This window comes from Rousettus aegyptiacus, unplaced genomic scaffold, assembly GCF_014176215.1.
Source record: "Rousettus aegyptiacus isolate mRouAeg1 unplaced genomic scaffold, mRouAeg1.p scaffold_m13_p_17, whole genome shotgun sequence".
Lineage (NCBI taxonomy): Eukaryota > Metazoa > Chordata > Mammalia > Chiroptera > Pteropodidae > Rousettus > Rousettus aegyptiacus.
This window is the reverse complement of record NW_023416292.1, coordinates 21,844,079-21,868,948: the sequence shown is the minus strand read 5'-3', so window position 1 is coordinate 21,868,948 and position 24,870 is coordinate 21,844,079. Positions and strand designations below refer to the sequence as shown.

The window sequence follows — 24,870 nt, the reverse complement described above, 5'->3', positions numbered from 1 at the left end:
TGACAAGGAGCCAGGGTCCTCCTGGCGGGGCCCTGAGCCTCCATATTGGTGAATTTGGATCTCTGCACCCTATAAATCAATTTCAAAGTCTTGTAAGATTCCGGCAGCATTTAAATCTGGTGTTGGAAGGCTATGTAATGTGGAATTTATTATTTTTGCCCGCCCTACTTTGGATCTTAAGGAGGAAGTGGGTGTGTTGACCAGACAGATTGATCATTTGAATGCTTGAAAAATGATTTATTTCTGCCATTTCCCCAATGGTGTCTTTCTATCCACCATCTAAGTTTTGCTCAGAATGATATCAAGGGAATGAGAAAATTACCTGTAATTCTTGTTGTCAGATCTGAGGTTGTCACAACAGACCACTGTTCTAGAATCGGAAACATCCGGCAGAGCCTCGTGGGGCTCCGAGCCTTCCCTTCTCTCTGCCTCAGACAGTTCTCCTGCCCTTGGACTCTGGTGAGCCAGTCACCACGGGCACAGCCAGACGGCCCGGGCGCTTTGCCACTGCCAGCCCCAAGGGGGTAAGAGGGACCTCACCAGGACGTTTGAGGAAAAAATTTCAAAGCCCAGGGATGCCTCAGAACCAGCCGTTTGGGCTGCAGCAGGGCGGCTCTGATCTGGTGTAGCGTTTCCCAGAGGCGTCTGATCCCAGGACTCCTGAGACACGCGTCAAGCCCCGGCTCCCGGCTCCAGACCCGTCGGCCAACCTCCGGGGCAGGGCCCAATGACGCACATTGGAGAGTGATTAATAATCGCACGTTTAGGCAACTTGAGGAAACACTGATCCAGCAGGAAAGACCTGAGGCTTGGCGTCTGAAGACCTAATTAGGTTTGCGACCTCAGTGACAGTGGCACTGCTTTGCTTGTCCATCTGTAAAGAAAGTGGGGGGCGGGGTGGATTACAGCGCTATTAGGGGTAGTCACAACGGCATCTGTGCCTTCAGCCTCTCTCAAAGGCCGCCTCAGGTCTGATCGGATCGCCGGCCTAAAAATGCCGCCAGGCGTGGCTGGGCGTTGGACCGTGGAGAGGCAGCCCCTCGCCCACCCACCCAGTGCCACGTGCAGAGTGAGGGCCCTGAGAAGCCAGACGGAGGGCCCGTCATCTCCGCAAGACTCTCTCCGCTTTGGGAGGGTGGCCGGCGACACCTGAGGCCGCAGCGCGGAGTCCTGGGGCCGCGGGCACGGAGTTCCCTGTTAAGCCTGCCGGCAGGGACAGCTCACATGCCACCAGGCCTGTGGCAGGTGTCCCGGCTTTCTAGTGAGCATGTGCATGGCCGAGAGAAGCGGCTCGTTGGCCAGGGGACAGCTCGCGCCGCCGGCCTCCGTGCCCCGCCCCCTTCCACGCGTCCCTGACTCGCCGCGGCTCCCGGTGCCCCCGGCAGCGGGCGCGCGGTCCCAGCGGGCCCCAGCTCCCGCACTCTGTCCTCGGTCACCTCTCTCAGTTCAGAGTTTCTAGTGCTGGCTCTTCAGGCCGCTGGGCACATCTTTAAATAAGATGGATGGACAAACGCACACGACACTAACATATCAAAATACACCCATTTAAATAAAAAAATGTGATCCTCTGGGTTTGTCATACTGTTGCCATAGCAACGTTTCATGTGCGTAACACCCCCCCAGGTCCGTCTTCGGCATGTCTCGTTTCCCCTCTGCACGTGCAGGTCCCAAGGACAGAGACCAGGTCTTACCCAGGACTTATTTTGCGCCCCCAAAGAAACCTGGGAAGGCAGCGATCGTGTCCAGGAAGCTCCTACGGGGACTTGGGGACTCGGGGACTCGCTGTTCATGGGACACATGGCGTGGCGCCGGGGGCGGGGCGGGGCCGGGCAGCCCTGCCTCCTCCTGCCTCGACAGCCCCACCTCCTGTCCGCAGACCCTGGAGCGACGCTTTCTCTCTCGACAAGGCCAGGAAGCCTGAGCGACCTGAGCAGAGGACCCAGTCCGCCCCCTGCCCCCGGTCACTGCGTCGTTCCTTGTCCGTACTCTCGTCGTCTCTGGAACTGCAGGGCTCCAGCTTTCACAGTACTTTCCCATGACGCCCCTCAACCTTCACCCACACCGCGCGCGCCCCCTGCTGATGACAGCTTGCTCCGTCTCTGCCGCTGGCGCTCGGGGCTCTTTGGTGGTGAGAAGCCTGACTCGGGCAGGGCTCGGTGTGGAGATCCTGGCGACCGCAACAACCCAGTATCGCCAGCATCGCCTGGGCAAGTTCAAAGCCAAAGCTGGTGACTAAGAAGCCATGTTGTAATCACCTTTTCCATCTGAACTGGGGCCCGAACAGACCGACCGACTAGACCTTGGCTTTCAGAGGCGCGGGTCACCAGCCGCCTGAAACTCAGCCCCAGGGTTATGGCTTGTGTGTTCCAGCCCTTGGAAGTGCCAGCACTGGGCCAGGCTGTCGTCCTGGCTCCTCCTGGGTAGGCCAGAGCCACCGTAAAGCCCTTTGGTAGTTCTCCAAGCAGTGCTACCAACTCGCCCAACCGGCCGTCCCCCGGCCCCTTCTTCGCGACGGCACGCTCGCAGGACTGCTCCTGGAATGCCGTGATGTGCATGGGCGCCAGGGAATGGCACTCTGAGAATGGGCCCAGCTCCCGCCGGGTGGCCCTGGGGAAGACCGAGGAGATGCTGAAGAGAAACTGTGAGAGGCTGTCCGTGGACCCCAGACGGACAGTGGACCAGCGCGTGGCGTCGGGGGTGGCGAGGCCAGACGTCATCGTTCTCCAGTGAGACGATGCGAGGTGACAGGCTTTGACGACAGTCTATCAAAGAAAGTGGAGACTCAGAGACACCTGAAATTGGATGGCGTGAGGGGTTCAGGGCCGAACAGTTGGACGAGGAGAACAAGTCCATTTTTCCTTGACGAGAACAGTGCACCAACTTCTCAGGCCTCGAGCAGGAGTCTGAGTCGCAGGCTGGGCTCAGCCAGGCCGTCCTCTGCCGGCCTGGGCCAGGATCCCTCGTGTGTTTGCAGTCAGCTGGGAGTTCAAGGCTGCCCGAGAGGGTGACCAAGGTAGCCGGTCCCTTCTCCCTCATCACGCAGCAGGACGGCCCAGGCTTGTTCACCCTGAAGGTGACTGCAGGGTTCCCAAGAGAAGCAAGAGCGGACAAACCCCATGCACAAGAACTTTCCAAGAGTCTGCGCTTGCCACATTTGTTACTGGGTCATTGGCCAAATCAAATTACGTGGCCAATCCCAGACGGAGAAACAGACTGGGCTTCTTGATGAGAAGGGAAAAGTGTGTGGCCCTCTTCTTCAATCTATATAAATTACAAAATCCAGAGAGATCTAGCTTCGGGAGTTAGGCAAAGCCTGTCAGCCGGGCAGCGGTGGGAACAGGACGCGCTCCTTCCTGAGAAGGCAGCGTCCCTCTCTCCCGGCAGCATCCAGCGAGGCCCAGACCCGTGCGTAGACCCGCGGCGCCCTGGAGCGGCGGGGCTCGGCGGCAGAAGCGACGCCGTCCGTAGTAAATGAGGCACAAAACCAGGGAAGATGCGGGGGGCGGAGCTTGTGGGGAGAACGGTCCACGTTCCAGATGTAGTGAGAACACACGTTCTTTTCAGTCCTCTCTCTCCTGTTCGGCTGCTGCTGCTGCTGCTGCTGCTGCTGCTGCTGTGTGCGCGCGTGTGTGTGCGTGTGTGTGTGCGCGCGCGTGCACTTCAAGTGTTTATCAGAAGGCACCAGATGACACGCTACTCAGAGTGCAGGGGGAGGCGGGGCTCCGAGTGTGGCACCGGCCTGTGGGACGTCCAGGACAGGGGAGGACGGGGCAGCCCTTAGTGTCTGACTCAGATGTCGCCGCACACAGCGGAAGACAAAAAGCAGTTTACGTCCTCAGAATGGAAAACGAAAAACCGCTTAGCGAGCTTCCCAAATAGGCACCCTCTCCCTCACTGCGGTCCAGCCTCTCGAGAACTGTCCTTCAGAACAGAAAATCGAAGTAAGTTCTGTGACAGTCCAGCAGGCCACTGTCACTGGGCTCACCAGAGGCCTTCTGATTTTAGTGATTTCATTGACGAGTGGCTGGGAGGTGATGGGGATAAAGGCATATTTGGCCGGAAACTATCTTCTGTCCTCAGGAGAAGGCTGTCTTCTGAGAGCAGTGACAAATTCTGTCTCGAAGCCCCGCACGGGAGGTATGGAGATGATGCTGTAGGCGGAGCATCGCCTGGAGATTTGCAGTTCAGGCTCACTCGCTTTCAGGATCGGAAAAAGAATCCTGGTTTGGCTAAGGAGGCGGAGGAGCAGTGTGAGTTCTGCAGGTGAGAAACTGCAGCGTGCAAATGTCCGCACACGCGGTCATGGTCGTGATGTTCCTCAAACAAGTTAGATGGCCACCGAGGTTTGGAATCAGCCTCCGTCACGCTGTCCCCTGTCCCTTGCCAAAGCAAAGATCAGCAAACCTTCCAAGGTGGTGGCCGGAGAAGGTCCCGGGCCTGCTGGCTCTTGGATTTGTGTCTTGTCCCCGTCGTCCGCTTCTGATTTCTAGTCATCCAGAGAGACATCTTGAAACGAACATCAGACCACAAGGGACATCCTGGTCGGGAAGTCACTCTGGGGACGAGCAGGGAGAACCCAACATTAAACCACACGCTAGTTAAAGAAGCCCAACCCAACACGACAGGGGGGTCTGTGAGCAGAGCCCACACCTGTCAGGACGTTTCCTCAGGCCTGTGACTACTGTCCCTAAGCCTCAGTTGGCGCCGAAGCCAGCGTACATCTGGGGAACTTAGTTCCGTGGCCACAGAGTAACTTCTTGCCCCTTCCGGGATAACTGTGGTGTTACAGCCCCACAGCAGCCCGTGAATGGGGTGCCACGAGCCCGACGCCACGTGAAAGTCCCGTCCCTACTACAGGACTCTGGTCATCGCATTGTTCTACTTAAAGAACAATAAAAACACTTAATTGTTGTGGAGAGATGGGTGATCGTGTCAGAGCCTTCTTCCAGTCATGTCCCCCCCCCCCCATACTGCTCACTGAAGAAAACGTGCAGCTTGGAATCATGAAAACAAAAACCGGGGGGGCCAGGCAGGGTGACGAGGGGACAGAGCGCTGGGCCGGGAGTGGCCCCCGGGGCACGGAGGCGCCCTGCAACCCACGGTGCACATCTGCGACTGTCCCCCGGTGTGTCCGAGGCCCGGGGCTCACGTGGGAAGGCGGAGGGGTGGAGTGGGCTGCCCTTGGCATTTAGAGAGAAAGCCGTAAAGCCTGCATAAGGCCACTTACGCAAGAGACAACTAACTGTGCGCGACCGAGAGACTTCCTTTATGTGTGCAGGGCACGGTCGGCAGCCGCCACGCAGTAAAATGTCAGAGGAGGGAAGTAGGGAGCTGTCCTTGTAACGGGGTGTGGATTCTTTGGGGACCGTGATGCGTGTGTCCCCCTGGGGCTATGCGCATATAGGGGCACGCGCGGAACGTTCTGCACCTGCACGCAGGCCTCTGCGCCCCGCCCCCCAAGGTCTGCGGTGGAGATGGCCTAGGACCCCGGATGCTACACGTTTCTTAAAGCTCGTCCGTGGCGCAACGCTCTCCACCTGCACACCTGCGACGTCTGCCTCGTCTGCCTTGTCTGGCTGTCGGGGCCCCTGCGTACTGACCCCGCTTGTCCGCGGATAGAGGGAGGAGGGAAGCCAGCCCGACACCCGCGGTCCCCGAAGTGCGCCGCCGGCCCCCTGCACGTGCCGCCGCCTCACCGGCTTCTTGGCGGGCTCCTTCTTTCTCCTCTTCTCCGAGGTGCCGTGGGCGGACAGGTCACGGCCGCGGTAGGACGGGCCGCGGCTCAGCTCGAGCTCGCTGTAGGGCGGCAGCGCGTCCTCGGGCTCGTCCGCGTCGTCGGCCCGCGGCGCGCGCGCCCGGTAGGTGGCCGGCGGTGACCAGGCGTAGTAGGAGGTGCCGCGCCGCGCCGGGGTATAAAGGAGGACGACGCCGGGGGGGAGCTAGCGGGGCGCGGGGGTGGGGGCTCAAGAAGAGAAGCACGGGAGCGGCGCGTCCTCGGCGGCCCAGGCGCGCTCGGCGTCGGCCGGGGACTCGCGGCTGCGGCTCCGCGCCCCGAAGTAGCGCTCGGGCGAGTAGCCCTCGGGCGGGTAGCCCTCGGGGGGCCCGTCGGCGAAGAGGCCCCCGCGCGCCCGCGGCTCCGCGCGCTCGAAGCGGCCCCCGGCCCGGGTGTCCAGGCTGCCGTCCGCCCGCCGGGCCCGCGGGCCGTACGAGTCCGCGAAGGCCGCCAGCTCGTCCATGGACACGGCCGGCACGCCCGTGGCGAAGCTCTTCCGCGCCAGCATCTCGGACTTGGAGCGCTGCTGGCTGCGGGACAGGGGACACGGGTCAGGCGGCGGCGGGGCTGCGAGGGCCGGAGACCTGGCCGGAGCGGGCTCTGCGCTTGGCGCTTGCCCCGGCAGCGTGGCCCACAGGGAAGGGAAGGCTACGGTGCCCTCCTGGGTGGAGTGCCACTCACCTTGGGCGGCGGGCCGTCGCCTTGGGCATCCTGCCTTTCACACACAACTGATCAGAAGTGACAGATGATGGGTGGGATATTTTAGAGGCTACGGGATGAAGTACGTGCAAAAGGCAGGGGAAGCTACGAGGCCCGTTCAGGGGTCCGGAGTCCCCGACCCGGGGCCTTGTTGATGACCGCTGCACATGGTGCCACGGTAACGTGGGAAGGGACGTCCAGTAGCCGTAGGAAGAGGGCCAGGGCGTGGCAGGAGAATGGCAGAGAGACGCGGCCTGAGAGCACAGCCTCGGGTCCGCCCTGCCTCCCACGCCCGGCCCCGCCCAGCGCCCCGCCCAGAGCTGCGCCAGCCCGGCCACCCTCACCTGAGCCTGAGGCTCTCCCGGTCCTCTCTGCTGTACTCCAGGGCCGAGGGCCCCCGGCTCGGCCCGCTGCTGCCTCCCATGGCGCCCGGCCAGTAGTCGGCGTGGCCCTCCAGGTCCCCGGACACGGGGAACTGACGGCTTCGCATCTGGTGGTGAGCCTGGCGGAAGCTGCCGCCCTCCTCATGCAGCGAGCTCAGTTCCGAGATGGTGGTGTTATCTGCGGGGACGAAACCAGGCACGACAGCGCTTTCTCCGTGTTCGACGGCGTGGGGACTCCGGCGATGGCGAGAGCCCAGGCCTGGCGCTTCTAGGAAGCCCCGCCCGAGGGCCGCGGTCCCGTGTGTGTGTGTGTGTGTGTGGGGGGGGGGGGCGCCTGAGCTGGTCATGCGTGTGTGTGCGCGCGCGCTTTGCTCAGCGGGGACTGGCCCTGGCCGGAAGTGCACTCGCCCACGGAAGGTGGCAGGCGTCCCGGACCTCGGCCTTTCTGTGGCTGTGTCCTCGTACATCAGCGTCCCTGTCCAAATGTCGCTCTTGTGTAATTCTGAGATGAGCCGTGGTGGTTCCAGGCACGTTAACCCAAAAGGGGGAAGGGGGAGAGAAGCGCAGGTACGGGCTCTCCCCACCGCCCGCAGGTCCCGGAGGGGGCCGTCGGTGCCACCCCACGCTGCAGAGGCGTGCCGGCCCGTTCCCAGAGCCCGGTGCCCCCGGGTCGGGGCTGTGTGCACACCCGGCGCCTGTCCCTCACCCCGCTTCTGGAAGCTCATCCAGGAACCTGGACCATCCTTCCCAAATGGCACCAAGTCCACTCTCAGGGCCCAGGTAGACCTCTTCCTCTCCCCAAAGAGCATCCGGGTGTATGTGGCCATGGTAACCAGGAAGCTGTTTGGAGGGGTGGGGAGAAAATGGGACTGGCTGCACTTGTGGCCTGTGGGCCTCCACTGCGGTAAAGGGGGGCCATAATGTAAAGGGGGGGGGCCTGGTCGCACCCAGCTCATTCCCTGAGGTGGGCTTGCTAGCTTTTAACAAAAACACTATGAACAGGGACCAGAATTACTATCTGGAAAGAGGAGGAAAAAACCTAAATATTTATAGAACTTTGAAACGGAATGGATTAAATTTCATTTTACTTTAAAAAATAAATCTAGCAAACCTATTTATAATGTAACTCAAGCCATTTGTTTTCTAAAATTCTTTGGTTCAAATTTTAAAATATTATCAGAATCAACATTTACAATGTGTAAGGTCTGGCCGTGGAGTGAGAGGTGAGCCAAACTGGGATGTGGGGGGGGGGGCGCGCATGTGGGCCTGGGGTCCCCTCCACTTCTCCCACCCCCCAGCAGCCCTCAGAGGGGCACAGCATTCTTACCGGGTGGGAGGTCCCCCTCGCGCCTGCCCCCCACGGCGTGAGCACAGCCTCCTGTCCCTTCTTACCAGGACACAGTGCTGACCAGAAATGCCGCTCGCTTTGGCCCTGCGATCACTCGGTTTTGAGTTATAACTTAATTTTAAAACCTTTCTTCCTCCTAAGGAGAACGGACTAGTTAGCACCTACGTTAGCTCAGCTCCTCTTGATTAATATAATCCAGAACCTTCTTGTTTTCGTGATCCCAGTGAATTCCAATCTCTTGGGGACCACACAGAAGAGAACTTTAAAGTGTGCCACGTGTGGCTGCTGTCACTAGCCCAGTGTGACCACCGAAAATCACGTCTTTGGCTCAGGACTTTCCTGAAACTTCAGAGGACAATGCAGATGTGTCATTTCCCCAGAGAGCGAGGGCCGTTTCTGCTCCCCCATTCACACGCTGGGTCGTCTGCGCTGTCTGCTGCTCCGAAATTTCTGCCGCATGTAACGTGAGCATCAACCTCCCCTGCTTCGAAGACGCTTAACACCGTAATTCCAGGACGGGGCAGGACGGGGCAGGACAGGGCAGGGCAGGCAAGCTCGGCCTGCAAGGGCCACGCAGGAAGCGCTTCAGGCTTGCAGGCCATGCTGTCATGCCCGTTCGCCCGTGAGCGCAGCGTGGGAGCAGTCACATGACGCACACTTGGCATGGCTGTGCGCTAGTGACATTTGCGTCCCCCCACGGGGAGTCCGGACTCCAAGCCCAGTCTCGAGGGGCAGGGCGAGGGAGGGCCACATGGGCCCGCCGGCTCACGGGCCTGGCTCAGTCCTTACAGGCTCTGCCACTCCCGTGCTGCGACCTGAAGCCGTGAGACCCACTCGCCTATGACAAGGTCTTCAAGACTGTCCCGCATCCCTGGTCCACCCCAGGGCTTGCTGTGCTCTTCAGCAGGAGACTGTCTCCAGGTCACGTGAACTACGTTCCCGCTTCAGCTCCGTGCCGTTGCCGTGACGTCCGCCAGCAGGCGCCAGGAGATCTGGGTTCCGGTTCTGGCGTCGGCACCGAGTCCGGGCTCTGGTGACTTCCCTGTCTGCCCCCCCCCCGCCCCCCAGTCCTCTGCGAAACGAGGGGTGGGGACTCAACGACCTCAGTGTCTCCAGCTCCAGCACCCGAGGTCCTGAGCGCTGGAGGCCGTGGTCTCGGAGCAGAAACCGCCCTGCGGCCACGGAGCCACCCACGGCTTGCTGGCTCGCTCAGAACTCTCCTGCGAAGAGCGCCGCACACGCAGCAGGAGCGGCGTCCTGGGCGGGGCCTGTCGCTTCGACCCTCTGGCCTCTGCACGCTCAGCCGGTCACTGCAGAGGTCGACACGCGCCGTCTCCACGCCCCCTGGGATGCTCAGGTTCCAGTGCCTCGTGACCAGCCAGCCCCCAGAGGCCACCCTGAGCCAGGTGGACAGGCGGCGTCACCTAACCCAGGACCATCCTCTGTGTTTAACCTCAGTTTTTACCTTTTTCTCTGAGCCGAGAGCTTCACAGATTCCCCCCAGAGGCCCCTTCTCCTCGGGCACCTACGGTCTCCGTCCCTGTCCCCTTCCAGAGATCCACGGCAACACTGTGACAAGAAGCCCGTCGAGTGCGCTGACATCTGCATTCCTCACACTCCCATCTGGAGCCCGTCTTTTTATAGTCGCCGCGGTGGGAGGACGATGTGGTGGATGCAGCCCAGACAGGATGGATTTAGAACTGCAGACCGGGGGGGCCGCGCTGGCCTTCGCCTGAGTCCCGGACGGCTTCCCCAACGATTCCGTCATGGGCAAGGAGGGGTCCAAGGGAGAAGCGTGGTGACCTCGCGACCACGCCCGCGGCACCCTCTGCTAGCGAGCCCGTCCACGTGGGACCTGCCCTGTGCTGCCTCTCCCAGGGGATGGCCATTTAGAATTCGCCCCAAAGAGCCAGCTGCAAAGTCTCCGAGGGCCGAGCAGCCCAGCCACCTGCAGACCCAGTAATTAAAAAGTTCTCTTGACGAGCAGGGCAGCCTCTCCGCTGGCAGTTTCTCTGCTGCTGGGCTTCTCAGAGGGATGGAGACCTCCCTTTTTTTTTTTTTTTAATGAGATTCCACTGGCAGACTTGTTCTTTCGCTTGCACGGAGGTCTCTGTGCAGCGGCACCAGCTGCACCGTCGTTCAATGCTAGGGACTTCCGTGTCTGAAAAGACTGATACCTAAACTTCCACGTGTTAAGTATGTTTTCAAGGGGGTAGCGAGGAAAGACTGTTCTAATAAAACATTCCCAAACCCGGGATCGCACGGCCCCAGCAACGCCGACGGCCCGTGGAGAGCCCCACCATCGACGAGGGCGGTCCGTGACTGCTCTGCTCCTCACGCCTCAAGCCCCTCTCCCGCCCTTCTGCACGCTGGAAACTACTTTCTTCAGGCGGTGCCACCAGGACCCCTGCTGGTTCTGACCCCGAACGCCAAGGGCTGCCCGAGTTTGGTCACCCTCAAGCTATGAACCGGAGCTATGAACTCCCGCGCGATGCACAGATCACATAAAAAGCCAACAGATGCTCACATCTGCCTCTCATTCTCCTGGCCGGGTCGAACTGAGCCAGCTCCTTCTCGACGTAGTACAGGACCTTCATGGAGTCTCTCTCTTTGTCAGCCTGGATCCGGTAACCTTTGCGAACTGTCAAAAGAAAGACAAAGTGATGAGCTAGGAGCGTGAGCAGAAGGAGGCCTCCATCCATTTTACCAGGGAGAAAACTGGTCCCCCCTTAAACAGCTCTTGTTGAGGTCGCCCGGAAACAGTCCTCCACGTTCACACGCGTGGAGCCACGCCTCTGTCAGGAGGAGGACTAGCGGGTCAGCCGCAGGGTCCTGTTTCAGTGCGTTTTCAGCCATTTTTAGCGTCTGCTTCCCATCCCCCCACCGTCCCCGGCCCCGCTTCAAGCTCATCCTCTCGAAGCTCAAGGCAGTGTATTCACACCGAAAAAAAAAGCCACCTGCAGCCTGAGGATCACACCTGCCCTTGGTGGGAGCACATGGGACTCTAAAACGCACACCTAAATGTCAGGGACCTTGACGAGGGCGGCCTGGAGGCCTCTGGTCGCCTGGGAGGTGGCGCGCAGACCCGCCTGAGGGCCAGCGGCAGATCGCAGGCTGGCTGTGCACCAGCGCGGAATCAGACGCGAAACACGTGGACTCCGCGCTACGGCCTCGTTTTCTTTAGCGTTTCAGCATTTTCCTTTTAGGAAAAGGAAAGGAAGTGCCGTGTTTTAGACACGAGTAATTCAACCCGCTGCCGTGCGGTCACGAGCAGGTGTTATTTTCAGGGCGTGATAAGAAAGGAAAGGGAAGCACGCGGGACGGGACCGTCTGCCACGTTCCCCTCCCCCGTATCGTCAGGGACAGCGGGTGTTGACGCCCCACGTCCCTTCAGCATCGGTGTGGGCCAGAGGCCGCTCCAAGGGTCGGTGCGATCGTCACGGACAAGACAAAGAGGAACGAGGAGAGAAGGGAGTGAGTGGGCGGGGGCAGCACGGTCATGGTGGCAGGCGACATTTATGGGGAGCTGAAAATGTGCGGGGTGCTGTGCGAGGTGCGCCACGCGGCCCTTTGTCCTCACGGCCACCAGCGGTGGTGCGATGGGCCGCATTTTCCAGTTGAGCAGACTTTGGCTCGGAGGGTGTCGGAACTTGCTCAGGGACACCCCAAGGGACCACGCAGCCTGACCCAAACCTAAGCATGCCGGGCGTCCTGCCGTCTAGGGGCACGGGCAGGACGCCAGACAGACGAGGGGGACTGGACGGACAGCCCGCAGGTGGCCGCGATGCTGCCGTCCCAGGCACGGTCCTTGCTTCAGGCCCGTCAGGACTGGGATGGGGCCGGACGGAAGCAAGCGGCCCAGGCGCAGCGCGCTCTGTCCCCGCAGTGGGGCCGAGACCACAGAGAAGCCACGCGGCTGCACCTGCCTCTCCTGCGTCACCCTGTGTCACCCTGTGTCACCCTGGCTGCGGACACAGCCCCCACGCAAACTACAGACGTGCAAGATTAAAATCCAGTATTCTGTAGGACCCTAATCAGCCCTGGCCCCGGAGGCTGGGGGTGCGCCCGCCGGCCACGTGCAGGCGCCCCGGTTTTCTGGATGGGAGCGCCCCAGGCAGTCCGCAGTCAGCTCACATTGCGGGGCACCTAAAAAAAGTCCGTGAGTCTCACAGCACGCTTTTCGGTGACGGCTCCTCCCAGGGGTTAGGTCCCTAACCCCCTGCGGAACCAGCTGGGAGCAGAAACAAGCGTATCCCGCTGCGCACTGTCCCGCCTCTGCGGCGGCGTTCAGAGTGGTACAGACGGTTCAGATAAAACGCAGCTACCCCGCGGAGCTGCCGGGTCTGCTCTGCGGCAGGTCTGCCCGCCCGACGGGTGAAGTGCAGGGCCGGGAAGTGGGGGACTGGGCCTCCCACAGGGGCGCCCCCAGGTTGTCGCGGGACCACAATTGGACGGCAGCCTCCCCAGGACTCTGTCTCCCGTCTGTGCAATGCCGCTGGTACCTCCCGCCCTTTAAACAATCTCTTAAAGATGCGCAGACGGCAGAGAGCAAACCAGGGGCGACCTCCGAGTCCTCTGTAGTTACCGGGGCAGCGTGAACGTCCCGTCATCTAAAAGGCCTCCTCGGATCCTCGCAGCTAGAGGAGTGTCATCTCTTTCTGTCTCGCTCCTAACTTACGCATCACTGAGTTTGAACTTCTGCTGCGGCCCTCAGCATCTTCCAGGCTGTTTACAGTTATCTCAAAGACTCTTGAGGGACGGGAATCCTTATCATTCTGGCGAAAAACCCAAGACCGTGCTTTCCTCATAGCAGGTGTCTAGTAAGTGTTGAGCCGAGTCGCTGCTGGCCCGGGGGGAGGGGGGCTAAGGATTTCTTTGGAAAGAGACGTTCAGTAGAGTCTCCCTCTCTAGACTATGCACTTCCTGAGGACGAAGACCAGTTCTCTCTGTTTATCTCTGTGCCCCAGCACCTAGCACAGAGCCCGGCACATTGCAGACGCTCAAAACATGCGTTTGTATGAGGGAGTAAATGAGTGAATGAATGAATGAATGAAAAGGAAATCAGGAATAGATATTAGATTATAAGGGATTACAGAGCAAGGCGGAAGAGGCCATGTGGGTGGCTTGCTGGAGAATCCTGACCGGCTTGAGTGCTCCCGTGAGGGAACCGTCAAACTCTACGCACGTTTTCCTATTACCATTGATGAGCACTTTTTAAGCAAAGAACATGAGCGCATTCTTAGGCTTTAGGGACGGGGCCCGCTCCACCTGCAGCCGAGACTTTATCTGGGCTTTCTGCACATGCGACGCGCCGTTGCGGGGGACGGTCATGAGGAAATACCGAGACGAGGGGGTGGGCGCTGCCGGACAGAGCAGCATCAGGGTGCCGGCTGCCCCTTGGTGGCAGGAGATGGCCGCCCCCACCAGCAGCAGCTGGGAACCTCTCGGTTAATTGCGACTGAAGCCGAGATTGCGTTCTACGTCATCATAACCAATTCTGCTCCTCATTATGAGACAGATTTCATCACGTACGCGTAGGCGATCGTGTCCTGAGAAGTTACAGTAACTACGGATCGTCTACGGTAACTACGGAAAGCCTCGGTGGGAGATGGTACTGTTGCCTTTCGACGCGGGCATCGTAAAGAGACTCCGCTGTGCCGGATGCGGTCGGCTTTGCCCTTCTCGTTCACACCAGCCCGTGACTTGAGTCCCTGTCATGAATCTAAGTCCCTGTCATGTGGCAGAGAGGACAGAGGGGGAGTACTGATCTCTAGACTTTAGCGGCATCGTCCATTTGGTTCTAGGAGCTAAAAAGCCAGGCCAGTCTCCCTTGAAAAGCCGTTGGGGCTTTCTTAATCACACGCTCTAAGTGTGACCGTGTGGCACCCTGCTAATCCTCCCGGCCTGGCAGGCTCCGGCCGGGGCCCCTACGTGCTCAGGGGCGTATGAAACACCAGAAAACCCTTGTCAGTCCCTCCAAGCAGACGAGACCATCCGTTCTCGAGCCTGCACCAGAGAACGGCCTTAGCAAATCCCGCCTTGCTGTCTTTACCCATTTCATCTCTGTTCACTACCCCCTAGCCAACCACTCTGCTAGACCATAGAGGCCTAGAGGGAAAATTAAGCAGCATTCATTAAATTTCTCTTGATTTGAAATTAAATAGAATGGCGTCTGGTTGATTTTTATCTGTGCTTAGTCTGAAGATCAGAAAGCTCTGATGTGCGGTGATATTTTAATAAGAAATGCCCTAGACCATCGGCCAAAGCCCAGCAATTTTTAGAAAATGACTTTTCCCCCCTCCATGACATTTTGATTTAGGGCAGATGGGTGGCTTATTTCTCTTTTCAAGTCCAGTCTAGTGCAGGTCCTTTGGTGGGCGTGGCTTTCCACACCTTCTCTTCTAATGTATGAGCCGGGCACGCTTCGGTTTTACTGGAGAGGGAATACTCGGATATTCATTTTGATGGCAGACGATGATCTAAAAAAACTCTTCTTGTTAAAAGATTTGAGCTCATACTTCTGACTCATTGAGGCTTGACTATTTTTTCAGTTAATTTCCCCTTTATAGCCAAATGCAACCTATAAAACTTGCAAAAGATGTGTCTACGGTAGATACCCATGAACATAGCCTCGTTCTCCATGTCCTCGCTTAATGAGCTAAGTCAGGCTGTTTATGGATGTGGGACATCTGCCAGAGTCCGCCCCCAGGGTGACAGCAGCTCAGCTGTGGGAGCAGTGACGCTCGAAATCTGCATATTCTCTGTGTGCATACAGTAGGCATATATATAGACACACATCCTTATTAGTTTTGAAAAGGATTTTTCAAAACACTGCTTGCCCACTCAATTCCTTTGCAAGGAGAATGAGCGGAGGCCAGGTAGACGTGACAGTGAAACGATGGGAGCAAGGGAGCCGCGGCTGCGCGAAGAGCAGGTCCAGGCGGGGGGCCGCGGCAGCGAGGACCGGGGTAGAGACGGAGGAGCGGGGCCTCATGCAAGGTTCTCTTGGGCTACAGCCCGCAGGGCTCGGGGAGCAATCGGACGAGGCCAGTGAGGGCGAGAGAGCGGAGGACGCAGCCCCGGCTTCTGGTCTGGCCGGCGGGCGCACGGTGGTGCCAGCCGCCGGACAGGAAGTGTGCGCGTGGGTTTGACGTCAACAGCAGATTGGGTCACCTTCCCAGAGGTGGGGTTCGCGGCGCCGGCAGGACGTCCCCGTGGAGATGTCCGGAGGCAGCTGGCCACGCGGGTGTGGGGAGCGGAGGGCGGGTCAGAGGCGCCGGCACAGGGGTGTGGCCGCGGCCTGGGAGCAGGTACGCGGCAGGAGCAGCCAGCGGGCCGCAAAAGGGGCAGGAAGACGACGGCGAGCAGGGCGGAGGCCGGCAAAGCAAGGCGAGCGTGGCGGGGGCGGCGCGGACCGCGAGGAGGCCTTCAGTACGGCCGTCTCGTCTCGGTGAGAGCGGCTTCTGCGCCGGGGACGGCAGCAGACGGAGCGGAGACGGGAAACGTTCACGGCGCTTTCCGGGAGTCTGGCTGGGAAGGGGCGAACGGGGAGACGGAATGTCACCAGGATGACGGGGGTTCTGCACGCCGTCGCCGCACCCCACGGGACAGGCCTGAGCAGGGTTTGAAAGCCGAGGGGGAGAGGCAGCAAGGGCACGGCCGGACACGCGGGTGCTCGGGGAAGGGCGGGCCTCAGCAGAGCTGCCGGGGCGCAGGGGGCCGTCTCGAGGTCTCAACCGGCTGCCGTGAAGAGGCGGGGAAGGCATCGGGGTGCCCCAGTCTCTCTCCCGTTTGTAACCAGCTGGCTGGATTCTGCGTGCACAGCTCATCGAAGGTGCCTTTCCGGCTGCCCGGGGTGTTCAGGGCGTTGTGTACAAACGCCGTCCGAGAACTTCCTGTCACTGGGGGACTGCCCCAGAGTGGAGTGGCACGTCGCGATGAGATAGCCTCGCCGAACGTCACGGCAAGGCGGCATTTCGTAACACTCCCACACGGCCAGACGTCGTCGCCGGTCCTGGCCCTTAGGATGACGGGTACCGAAAGGCGCCCGGAGGGGTCCCGAGGAGCCGTCTCCCGACGCGGGCCGGGCCGGCCATACCGGCTTCGGTTGTACTCCTTCCCCTTTTCCTTCTGACAGAACCCCGATTTCGCTCATTTCCAAGGTGACTGGGCGTTTGGGCCTACGAGATGGGTCTTGATTCGTCCAAGCCAGTGTGGCTTAGGGGCGGGCAGGGGACACCATTCCTGCCAATCAGCCTGTCAGGAGGAGTCTGCTGGACGGAGGCGGGGCTTGGGGACAAGCTCCCTCGCTCCGGGGAAAAGCGGGAACACCTGGAATGATGACGGTCGGCGTGGGATCCTGAGGAGAGCCAGCCCCGCACGCAGGCTTCGCTCGGGGGGACAGAGTAAGATGGAGAGGTCGCAGACCCTCGCGATGCCGCCTCCACTGTCCCGTCAGCCGGCCCCGGAGCCGCCCGACCTGGGGACTTCTCGCTCTGTGAGGAAACGCATTTTCCTGTTTGTCAAGCCGCTTCCGGCCACAGTCGGTCCCTGAGGCTGAACTGGAGCAGGCAGGGGCCGGACAGTGGTTGACAGGAGAGGACGCGTCTGCCACTCGAGGAATGTGAGTCATTTCGTCATGAGACTCGCTGAGTGTGAGGCGGAGGGCGAGGGCTCGACGGGGGGGGGGGGGGTGGGACGGGGAGGGAAGACTGGGCAACGGGGAGCTGCGCCCGGCGCGAGGCAGGTCCCGGGCCGTCCCTCCTGCCTGCTCCATCCCTCGGGGAGATGGACTGTGTCCTCTTCATCGCCCTAAGCCCCTGTGTCTCCTCGATCATGAATCCGTGCTTCTCGGCCTGTGACTCATCCCTGGTCTCAGACGGCAGAACTCTACTAAGAGTTCCAGAGGGAGAAAGGATGCAAAGCCCGGCCACCCACCGAGCAGGTCCGCGCCCGCGGATGAGCAGCCACGGGCAGGTGGCCCAGGTCCCCGTCCCCGCCACAGGCGGGCCAGAACCTCCAGGGGAGAGAGGTCTGTCTCGCCAGCACTGCCGGCTCGTCCCCATGCAGGGGTCCGACGTCACCTCCTGACACCACACTCATACACTTCTAACCTCACTATGTGACACTTGCCAATGCCTCCGGGAAAGCTAGATTTTAACACCCTCCTCCCCGGTTATAAACTCATCACACCCTAAATGGGGCTGATCTCATCCAGATAAGCTCTCCTTTCCAGGGGCTTCGCTCCTGTCTGTGCCACGCACCAAGGGACGACCTGGGGACACCCCGAGGCCCCCCGTCCCCGACGGTCTCATCGCTCCCTCTGTCAGAGCCTCTCCCTGGCTACCTGCTCACTTCGACGCCAGGGTCTCCACGCGGACACTCACCCGCCCGCCTGGACAACTGCGGTCCTGCCTCAGCTCAGGTGTCTGACTCCCCTCTCCCCAGCTTGCCGCCTCTCCACTCGGGACCCTGGCCGCGGTGGCTTTCACCGGCTGTGGCACCACGCCCCAGACCTTCTGGTGGGGGGCAGTTCGAGGCTCCACCACATTAGGGAGTCAGACAAGCTGACACCGTCAGACACACGTACCATGTGCTCTCGGCTCCGGCTCGCACCCTGCTGCCTTCCTGGGGGTGCTTGGCGCCCCCCACTCTGCCTTCCTGACCCTCTCATTCGTCAAGGCCCAGCTCAAATCTCGCCTCTTCCCTGAAGGTTCGGCGAGCGCCCCCGCAGCTTCAAGCCCCCGTGCCACACTCCGCAGCATCTGACTGTCCTCGTGCCGTCCGGCTCCTGTCCCTGGCCAGCCCACCCCACCCGTGACGCGAGCCGCGGCCCACGCTTCTCGGGGCTCCCGGAGTGCCGGCCGCAGCCCTAGCACCAGGCGGGGGTGAGAAAGCTGTTTGCTCGCTGCATGATCGACGTTCGAGGGGCACCTCGCCTCTCTTTCGAATCATTTTAGCTGTCGAGGAGCCTGGGAAGAGTGTGGGAGCAGCTCGTTCTGCACCCCGGGAAAGCCTGGCGTGCCTTGCAGGGGCGCCCCGCACGGCCACGGGGGTCCCCCCTTCCGGAGCAATTTTCCAAAGAAGCGTCACTGAGCTGATGGCCGTCACCGGCAAGGAGCCAGCGCAGGCGCCGGGGACGAGCGCGGGCGGGCGGGGCGGGGCGGGACCACATTTACCACTGTGGCTTCCTCCAGTGGAGTCACTTGGTGCCAGGGGAGGTGGATGCGGCTTGTCCATCAGCATGCTGGATGAGGGGGCTCCTCCCAGGGGGACAGAGGGGATGGAGTAGGGGCCGGGGACACCGGAGGCAGAGGGAGGGTACCCCGCCTTCGCTGCTTTCCCTGCTTCATACACTGTGGAGGGAGACGAAGAGCGAGAGATTACACGGTCCCGCCCTCCGCGCCCGCACGCCGCCGGCCGAAGGCTGCGCCTGACGGCGCGCCTGGAAGGGAGCCCGCACGCGTGTGTGCGTGTGTGCGTGTGCGTGTGTGTGCATGTGTGCACGCGTGCGCCTCTGTGTGCGTGTGCTTCTGCATATGTGCCTGTGTGTGCTTGTGCGTATGTGCATGTACGTACATGTGGGTGCCTGTGTGTGTGTGCATGCCTGTGTGTGTGCATGTGCCTGCGTACACCTGTGTACATGCATGCACCTGTGTCCATGTGTATTTATGTGTATGTACATGTACACCTGTATGCCTGTGTGCGTGTGTGTACCCGTGTGTACGCTTGTGCATGCATGTGTGCCCGCACACCTGTGCGTGTGCATGTGCGTGCGTGCGCGCGCAGTCCTAGGCCGGGACTGCTCCCCTGGACCCCTCTCCCCCACGCCCTCGGACTCCTCCAGCTCTGTCGCAAGGCGAGGACGTCAGGAATTACAGTGTTTAGTACCTGGCAACTGGGTAATTAGGCGGTACTGGGAGCTGTCACAGCAGTGTCTCCGGCGACAGCTGCAGCCCACGCCTAAGCACACTGTCTGGGGGCGGCCGCCGCCCTGGGGCCGCCTGGGGCTGCTTGCAGGGGGCCCCTGAGCCCCTGCGGGACAGGCGGCGTGAGCAGTGGGCTCAGAGCAGAGCCGATGACGGGGCTCCCCCCAGGAACGGCTTTATTCCCGAGGCCAGTGAAGATGCGTGTGGCGTCTCTCCTTCCCTGGTTTGTGGCGGGGGTGCCCGGCTTAAAGCCCAGGTTGCGCCGGCCAGTAAGGCGACATTGCGAATCCCCCTAGAGGGCCATTTTGCAGAGGAGCGAACAAGCCCCATGTGTGGCCGGACGGTACCACAGGCTGCGGTGCGCACACTCTGCTCACTCTGCTCGCTGCCGTGACCGGCAGGTCCCGAGGGGGTTCCCCCAGACTCAGCGCCTGGGGAGAGGGCAGGAGCCCCACCCCGCAGCCTCGCCACCCGAGCCTGCCCTTCCGTCAGTCCTGTCGACAAGAATCCCAAACGCACGGTGGCGGGTGTGGACAGAAGGCGGGGAGGGGTGCATGCGGGCGAGGACGCAGACACGAGGGGGCAGCGCCGAGGCCCGGGGCTCCCGGCGGATGGACGGGGTCTGGAATGAAGGGGTGGGGGCGGGCAGGCGCTCGGGGCGCACGTTACTCACAGGCCTGCGGGCAGCAGCAGGAGTCGGGGCAGCACGGGCAGCGGACGTAGCAGCAGCAGCTGTGCGGGCAGCACTGGCACCAGCAGACCCCCACCAGCACGAAGAGCAGCACGACTCCCAGGGCCACCAGGCCGACGAACACCCACTCTGGAAGGGCGCACAGAGGGGCCGAGCTCGAGGGGGCCGCCGTCGGACGCGCGCGCTCGCCGGGGCCGCCCTGCGAGGCGGCGTGAGTGGGAGGGACCTGGGGGTGCCCTGTCACAGGGCACAGAGCCCCCAGACGGGGGAGGAGCGCCGGGGGGAGTGCCAGGCGCGACCCTCACAGGGCTGGGGTGTGGAGAAGGGGGAAGGGGTCCCCCGGGTCGTCTTGGGCACGCCCTGTCCAGCACGAGGCGCTGGCGTGGGGTTCAGGCCCCCTCCCGGAAAGGGGTTTACCTGATCCATTCTAGTGTCAGGACAGGTTTGGGACAAGAGCAGGCAGCCTGGTGGCTGAGGGGAGGGGGCTCCGACTGCCGAGCTACAAAGCTGTAGGTTCCGTGACTGCATCTCTTTGGTAGTCAGGTTAATCTTGTTGCTGAAAGCCCAAGTCTCGAGAAAAAGTTCTGGGTCTCCTTATTTTAGAACGCATTAGGCGGTCCAGGTCCCGATGGACTCATCTGCTTCTCTGCGGACCACCCTGTGACAGCACCTTTTACCCAGCGTTGGGGCTGAGGTCAAAAGCTGGAGACACAGGCTCCGGCAGAGAAGATGCTGCCCGCGCCCCCAAGGGTGGCTCGGGTTGGTCACACTCGGCTGACCGTGCTCGATGCCGGCACAGCCACGGGCGAAAGCCCCTCAGAGCTTAGATGACTGGCCAGACCGACGTGTGTGCGCGCGTGCGTGTGTGTGTGTGGGGGGGCTGTGTTCCTTAACTTCTATTTCCACAGCTCTGCCCGAGGTCGAACATGAGGAAAGGAAACAAATTCCATTTGGCTTAGATAAAAATGACTGGACCTTGAAGGACTTGTCTTTATGTCATGCTTTTGGAGCTTGGCTGTAGGACCCCACTTCCCACTGGAGGCCTGGGGCAGAGTAGGGTGAGCAGTGACTTCTTTTAAAAGCCTAAAGATTAAAGCAATTCATTTGTATTGAAAACCGTCTCCCCAAAATCCCTTTACGATGAACTTAAGGACACCTTGTTTTTCCTAAGTTTTGGTTATTAAGTATTCCTTCAATTAAACGGGCCTTCAGTTAGAGCGTGAGAATATGACCTTTTGTTACATAAGAGGTTTTGTGATCATGGTAAAATGATTCGACCTTTGTTTAGGAGATAATTTCCTCAGAAAACAAACAACTTCTGTTTTGGAATGTCCCTCCTCCCCATCCACCTGAAATACACTCAAATGGACCAGCTCGCCCTCTCTCCAGCGACGAGCTGAGGAGGCCTTGTGCCTGGCAGGTGGTCTGTTGAGCATTCTTGCTGAGGACAACAGCTGAGGGCTGCGGCCTGGGCCTTAGAAGTAACATAGTAACATATAGCCTGAGAGAGATGTGAGCCCCAGCCCAGTGGAGTGGCTTGGTGGCTACGCTTGGGTCAGGCAGTCAAGGAGAAATGACTGGCGGGCTACCTAGCAGAAACAATGTTATCCTTGAAAGGATTCTTGCAATCAAGAGGGAGGGAAATTCAGGCATCCGGGACCAGATAGGAAAGATACAGTCAACTCTTTCTTGGGACTGGGGGATATAACGTCTAGTTTGGAGGGATGCGGTGTTCCCTTGTTTCTCTTTTGTGTGATCCACAAATGCCTGCAAATTGTTGCAACTCCGGATGAGGGGGATCACAAAGAGACGTCTATCTAGTGTCCTTGGCATCGACGGGAACAAGAATGCCTGTGTCTGGGTTGGCCAGTTAACGGGAAAGGCCCGGGAGAATTCGTGGGAGAATGATGAGCAAAGCTCAACTGTGAAGACTCTGGATGTTTCTTGAAACTCGAATCAAGCCCAAACCAATGGCCAGGAATATTTCGTATCTCTCTGTTGCTCTCGACCATCAGGCAGCTCTCAAACCTGAGGCAGGAACCCTCCAAAGCAAGACCAAGCCCTTTCTGCCCTTGGACTTTGCTCTCGCCTCCACTGGGTCATGCTTGCCTCTCTCTGAGCCTCCTTCTGTTATGAACTGCAGGGCTGCGCCAAAGTGACGGTGGCCTGTCAGGGCCGGTCCCTGCCATGTCAGCTGCATAAAAGGACAGAGGTGTGCATTTGGGGCGGGCGTCCTGGACCTATGGTCCGCACGCCTGACATGGAAGGACGGGGTCCCCATCTCAGCCTAATTTTAATGACCCCTATTCTTTTAGGGCCTAATAACAGAAATGCAATTTAAAGCCTCTGCTCTTGGGCTTAGTTCATCCTGGAAAAGACCACAGACATACACAGACAAATGTGCAAATAATTAAGGAAGCGATTAGTGACTCATGCAGAAGAGGACAGATGGGGTGACAGCAAATTAAGCAAACGAAGAGTTAAATGACTGAATACCTGGCATAATCTCCACAGCAAAACTGGGCAAGAGATCAGCAAGCAGCCCTGTCCTGCCTGGAAGAGGTGGAGAGGAAAGAAGAAGGAACGAGGTTACTGCCAAGGGCAAACGCAGCGTGAAGCCTGGCTCCGGCGGGCGCCGTGCCCCCCGGGGCCGCTGGCCCGAGCCCTCCGAGGTCCGAGAGGCAGGCACGGCACCGAGGCCCCACCCAGGGGACGACCTCCCTCGCCAGTCCTGGCAGCCGTCTGAGTGAACTCCGCGCTGAAACCAGATCGAAGCCAAAACAGAACTTTCTCTCCAACTATTTATAGGAGGAGGAAATCTGCTTCCGACGCGGGAAACCTGCCTGCGCAGACCGACACACACCGTCTGTCCGTGCGGACATCTTTCTGCCACGTTTTATTGGAAAGTCGAACCCTTCTGTATCCAAACGTTCAACCTACATTCTCATGCGTCCGCACACAGTCCTACGTCCACGTGAAAACACAAGTACGTATTTGGTTTTAACTCGGGATCGTCTCACTACACGGTTCTCTTTATAGCCTAAAGATATTTCAATGATTAAAACTTTCAAAGGCAAGGAAAAGAAGAGGCTGGATCCGTTTCACGCTCTTCCGCGCCCCTTCTGGCTTCGGAAATGCTCCGTACATATGCACGCGGTATGGCTTTTCCATATGGCACCCACAGCTGGCACTGTACAGACCCGAGTGCCTCCTGCGTGATATGGCACAAAGCTCAGGGGCTGGTGGCAGGACAGGTGCCCCCGAAGGCTCCGGCTGGCGGAGACGCCGCGCAGGAAGCGAGACGCTGGAGGATGCGGGGAAGGAGGTCGGTCCTTTGAAAAACCAGCCTGGTTTGCAGACAGAAGGGCGGATGCTTCCGTCACGTTCTCGTATCCGAGGACGTGTAAACGTCCCGATCGGGCTCCTGCCCCTGTGCCAGCTGCCTCTGCCACACCGACATCTTGCTGATAAACAAGTCACACCAAGACACGAATGGTAAACGGCCTCCTTTCACACATGTGACGGCAAACTGTCACTGTGGTCCCTAAGCAAGCAACCGAATTTTCATTTACACGCTGTGCCTCTAGAACAGCTCTGGCCAATAGAAATATAAGATGAGTAGTTTTAGTTTTTCTAGTAATCACATTAAAAGCATTAAAGAAATGAAATTAATTTAATGATGGTTTTAACTATACCGACGTAGCCAAAATATTAATACCCCAGAGGCTCAGTAGGTCACGTAGATCATACTGCAGGGGGCTGTTCGACGCATAGGGAATTGGCTCATTCGGAAAACAGCCCTTCCTGTTGAAGTGTGTGGAGGCGCAGTAGAGAAAACGTCACCCTTGCATGTAGTTTATCTTTTGAGTCTAAAGGTCACAGCTGGGCCCCGTCCTCTCCTTGATCAAGCTACCCCGCAGAAAGGCAGCTTTGACGGAGGTCAAAGGATAGCGGGCCCCGCAGGACACGGGGGCCGGAGCAGGGCCACAGCAGTCGCGTTAGGTCCAAGGGACCTTTGCTCTCCTCGGCTACACGAGGCCGGTGCGGTGAGGGCGTCCTGGTCACGTCTCCTGCACGGGCAGTGGTCCCGCATTTGAAAATCAGCTGGGACCATCCCGAGGGAAAGGAGGCATGGAGGGGGCGACTTAGGCCAGCTCGCGTTTCGTTTCTGGCAAGAAGAGCTTCCCTCTGTCTGTCTTCCATCTTGGCACCTCTTCAAGTCATAACAATTAGTAACCAGCCAATAACCAATGATCGGGAAATCAACATGCAGTGTTTTTGACAAGCCACTTATCGACCTACTCCCTAGTTCTCAAGCCTATCAATGTTTTCAACATCCCTAGATGTGCTACAGCCCAAATCATCAATTACATTCATGATAGAAATGTCATTGATCATATAAGCCAGCAGTTTGTATGTTCTTATAGGAGTTAGCTATGTGACACTTACTAACTGTAAAAAGACCACATGTTCAAGGAGGATATAGTGCTCACACGTGTTATATAGATCAGGGGTCCCCAACCCCCGGGCCACAGACTGGTACTGGTCCATGGCCTCTTAGGAACCGGGCCGCACAGCAGGAGGCGAGTGGCAGACCAGGGAGCGAAGCTTCATCTGTACCTGCAGCCGCTCCCCAGCGCCGGCATCACCGCCTCGGCTCCGCCTCAGACCCTCAGGCGTCAGATTCTCATAGGAGCCCTGGTCCCCGTGACAGAAAGGTTGGGGACCACCTAAAGAGTATGTTACTTTGGAGGAAGCGGCTGCCTGCGAGTCTGGCACTGGGGGCAGCTCCGCCTTCAGTGTACTTGGTCATTACTGCAGGCAAATCACCCCTCTCCCGAGGTCTCAGTTTTCTCGTTAGTCAGTGAGGGGGTTGGGCGAAGTGGCCTACGAACAGGGAGACCGTAAAGCCCGGCCTGTCTGGGACCGCCCTGGTTCATGCCTTCTGTCCTGGGCACCCCCTTTTCCTCTCACAGTGTCCCCGTTTGGACAGTTCATTAGCGGTCACCCCATCTGGAACATTTGTAGTTCTCAATTCTGATCCTCAG

General features: G+C 59.6%; 1 protein-coding gene across 1 annotated transcript in view; it reads right to left on the bottom strand.

Annotated features, from left to right (window-relative positions):
* Nucleotides 1-2,045: 2,045 nt before the first annotated feature.
* Nucleotides 2,046-24,870, bottom strand: part of ILDR2 (immunoglobulin like domain containing receptor 2) — a 43,887-nt gene continuing 21,062 nt past the window's right edge. Inside the window, exons 4-11 of the mRNA XM_036235174.1 lie at nucleotides 19,805-19,951; nucleotides 18,382-18,558; nucleotides 10,731-10,844; nucleotides 6,817-7,033; nucleotides 5,991-6,303; nucleotides 5,697-5,939; nucleotides 2,291-2,762; nucleotides 2,046-2,203 (exon numbers count right to left, since the gene is read on the bottom strand). Of these exons, the coding sequence (XP_036091067.1) occupies nucleotides 2,046-2,203; nucleotides 2,291-2,762; nucleotides 5,697-5,939; nucleotides 5,991-6,303; nucleotides 6,817-7,033; nucleotides 10,731-10,844; nucleotides 18,382-18,558; nucleotides 19,805-19,951 (1,841 nt within the window). The remainder of the gene's footprint in view (nucleotides 2,204-2,290; nucleotides 2,763-5,696; nucleotides 5,940-5,990; nucleotides 6,304-6,816; nucleotides 7,034-10,730; nucleotides 10,845-18,381; nucleotides 18,559-19,804; nucleotides 19,952-24,870) is intronic.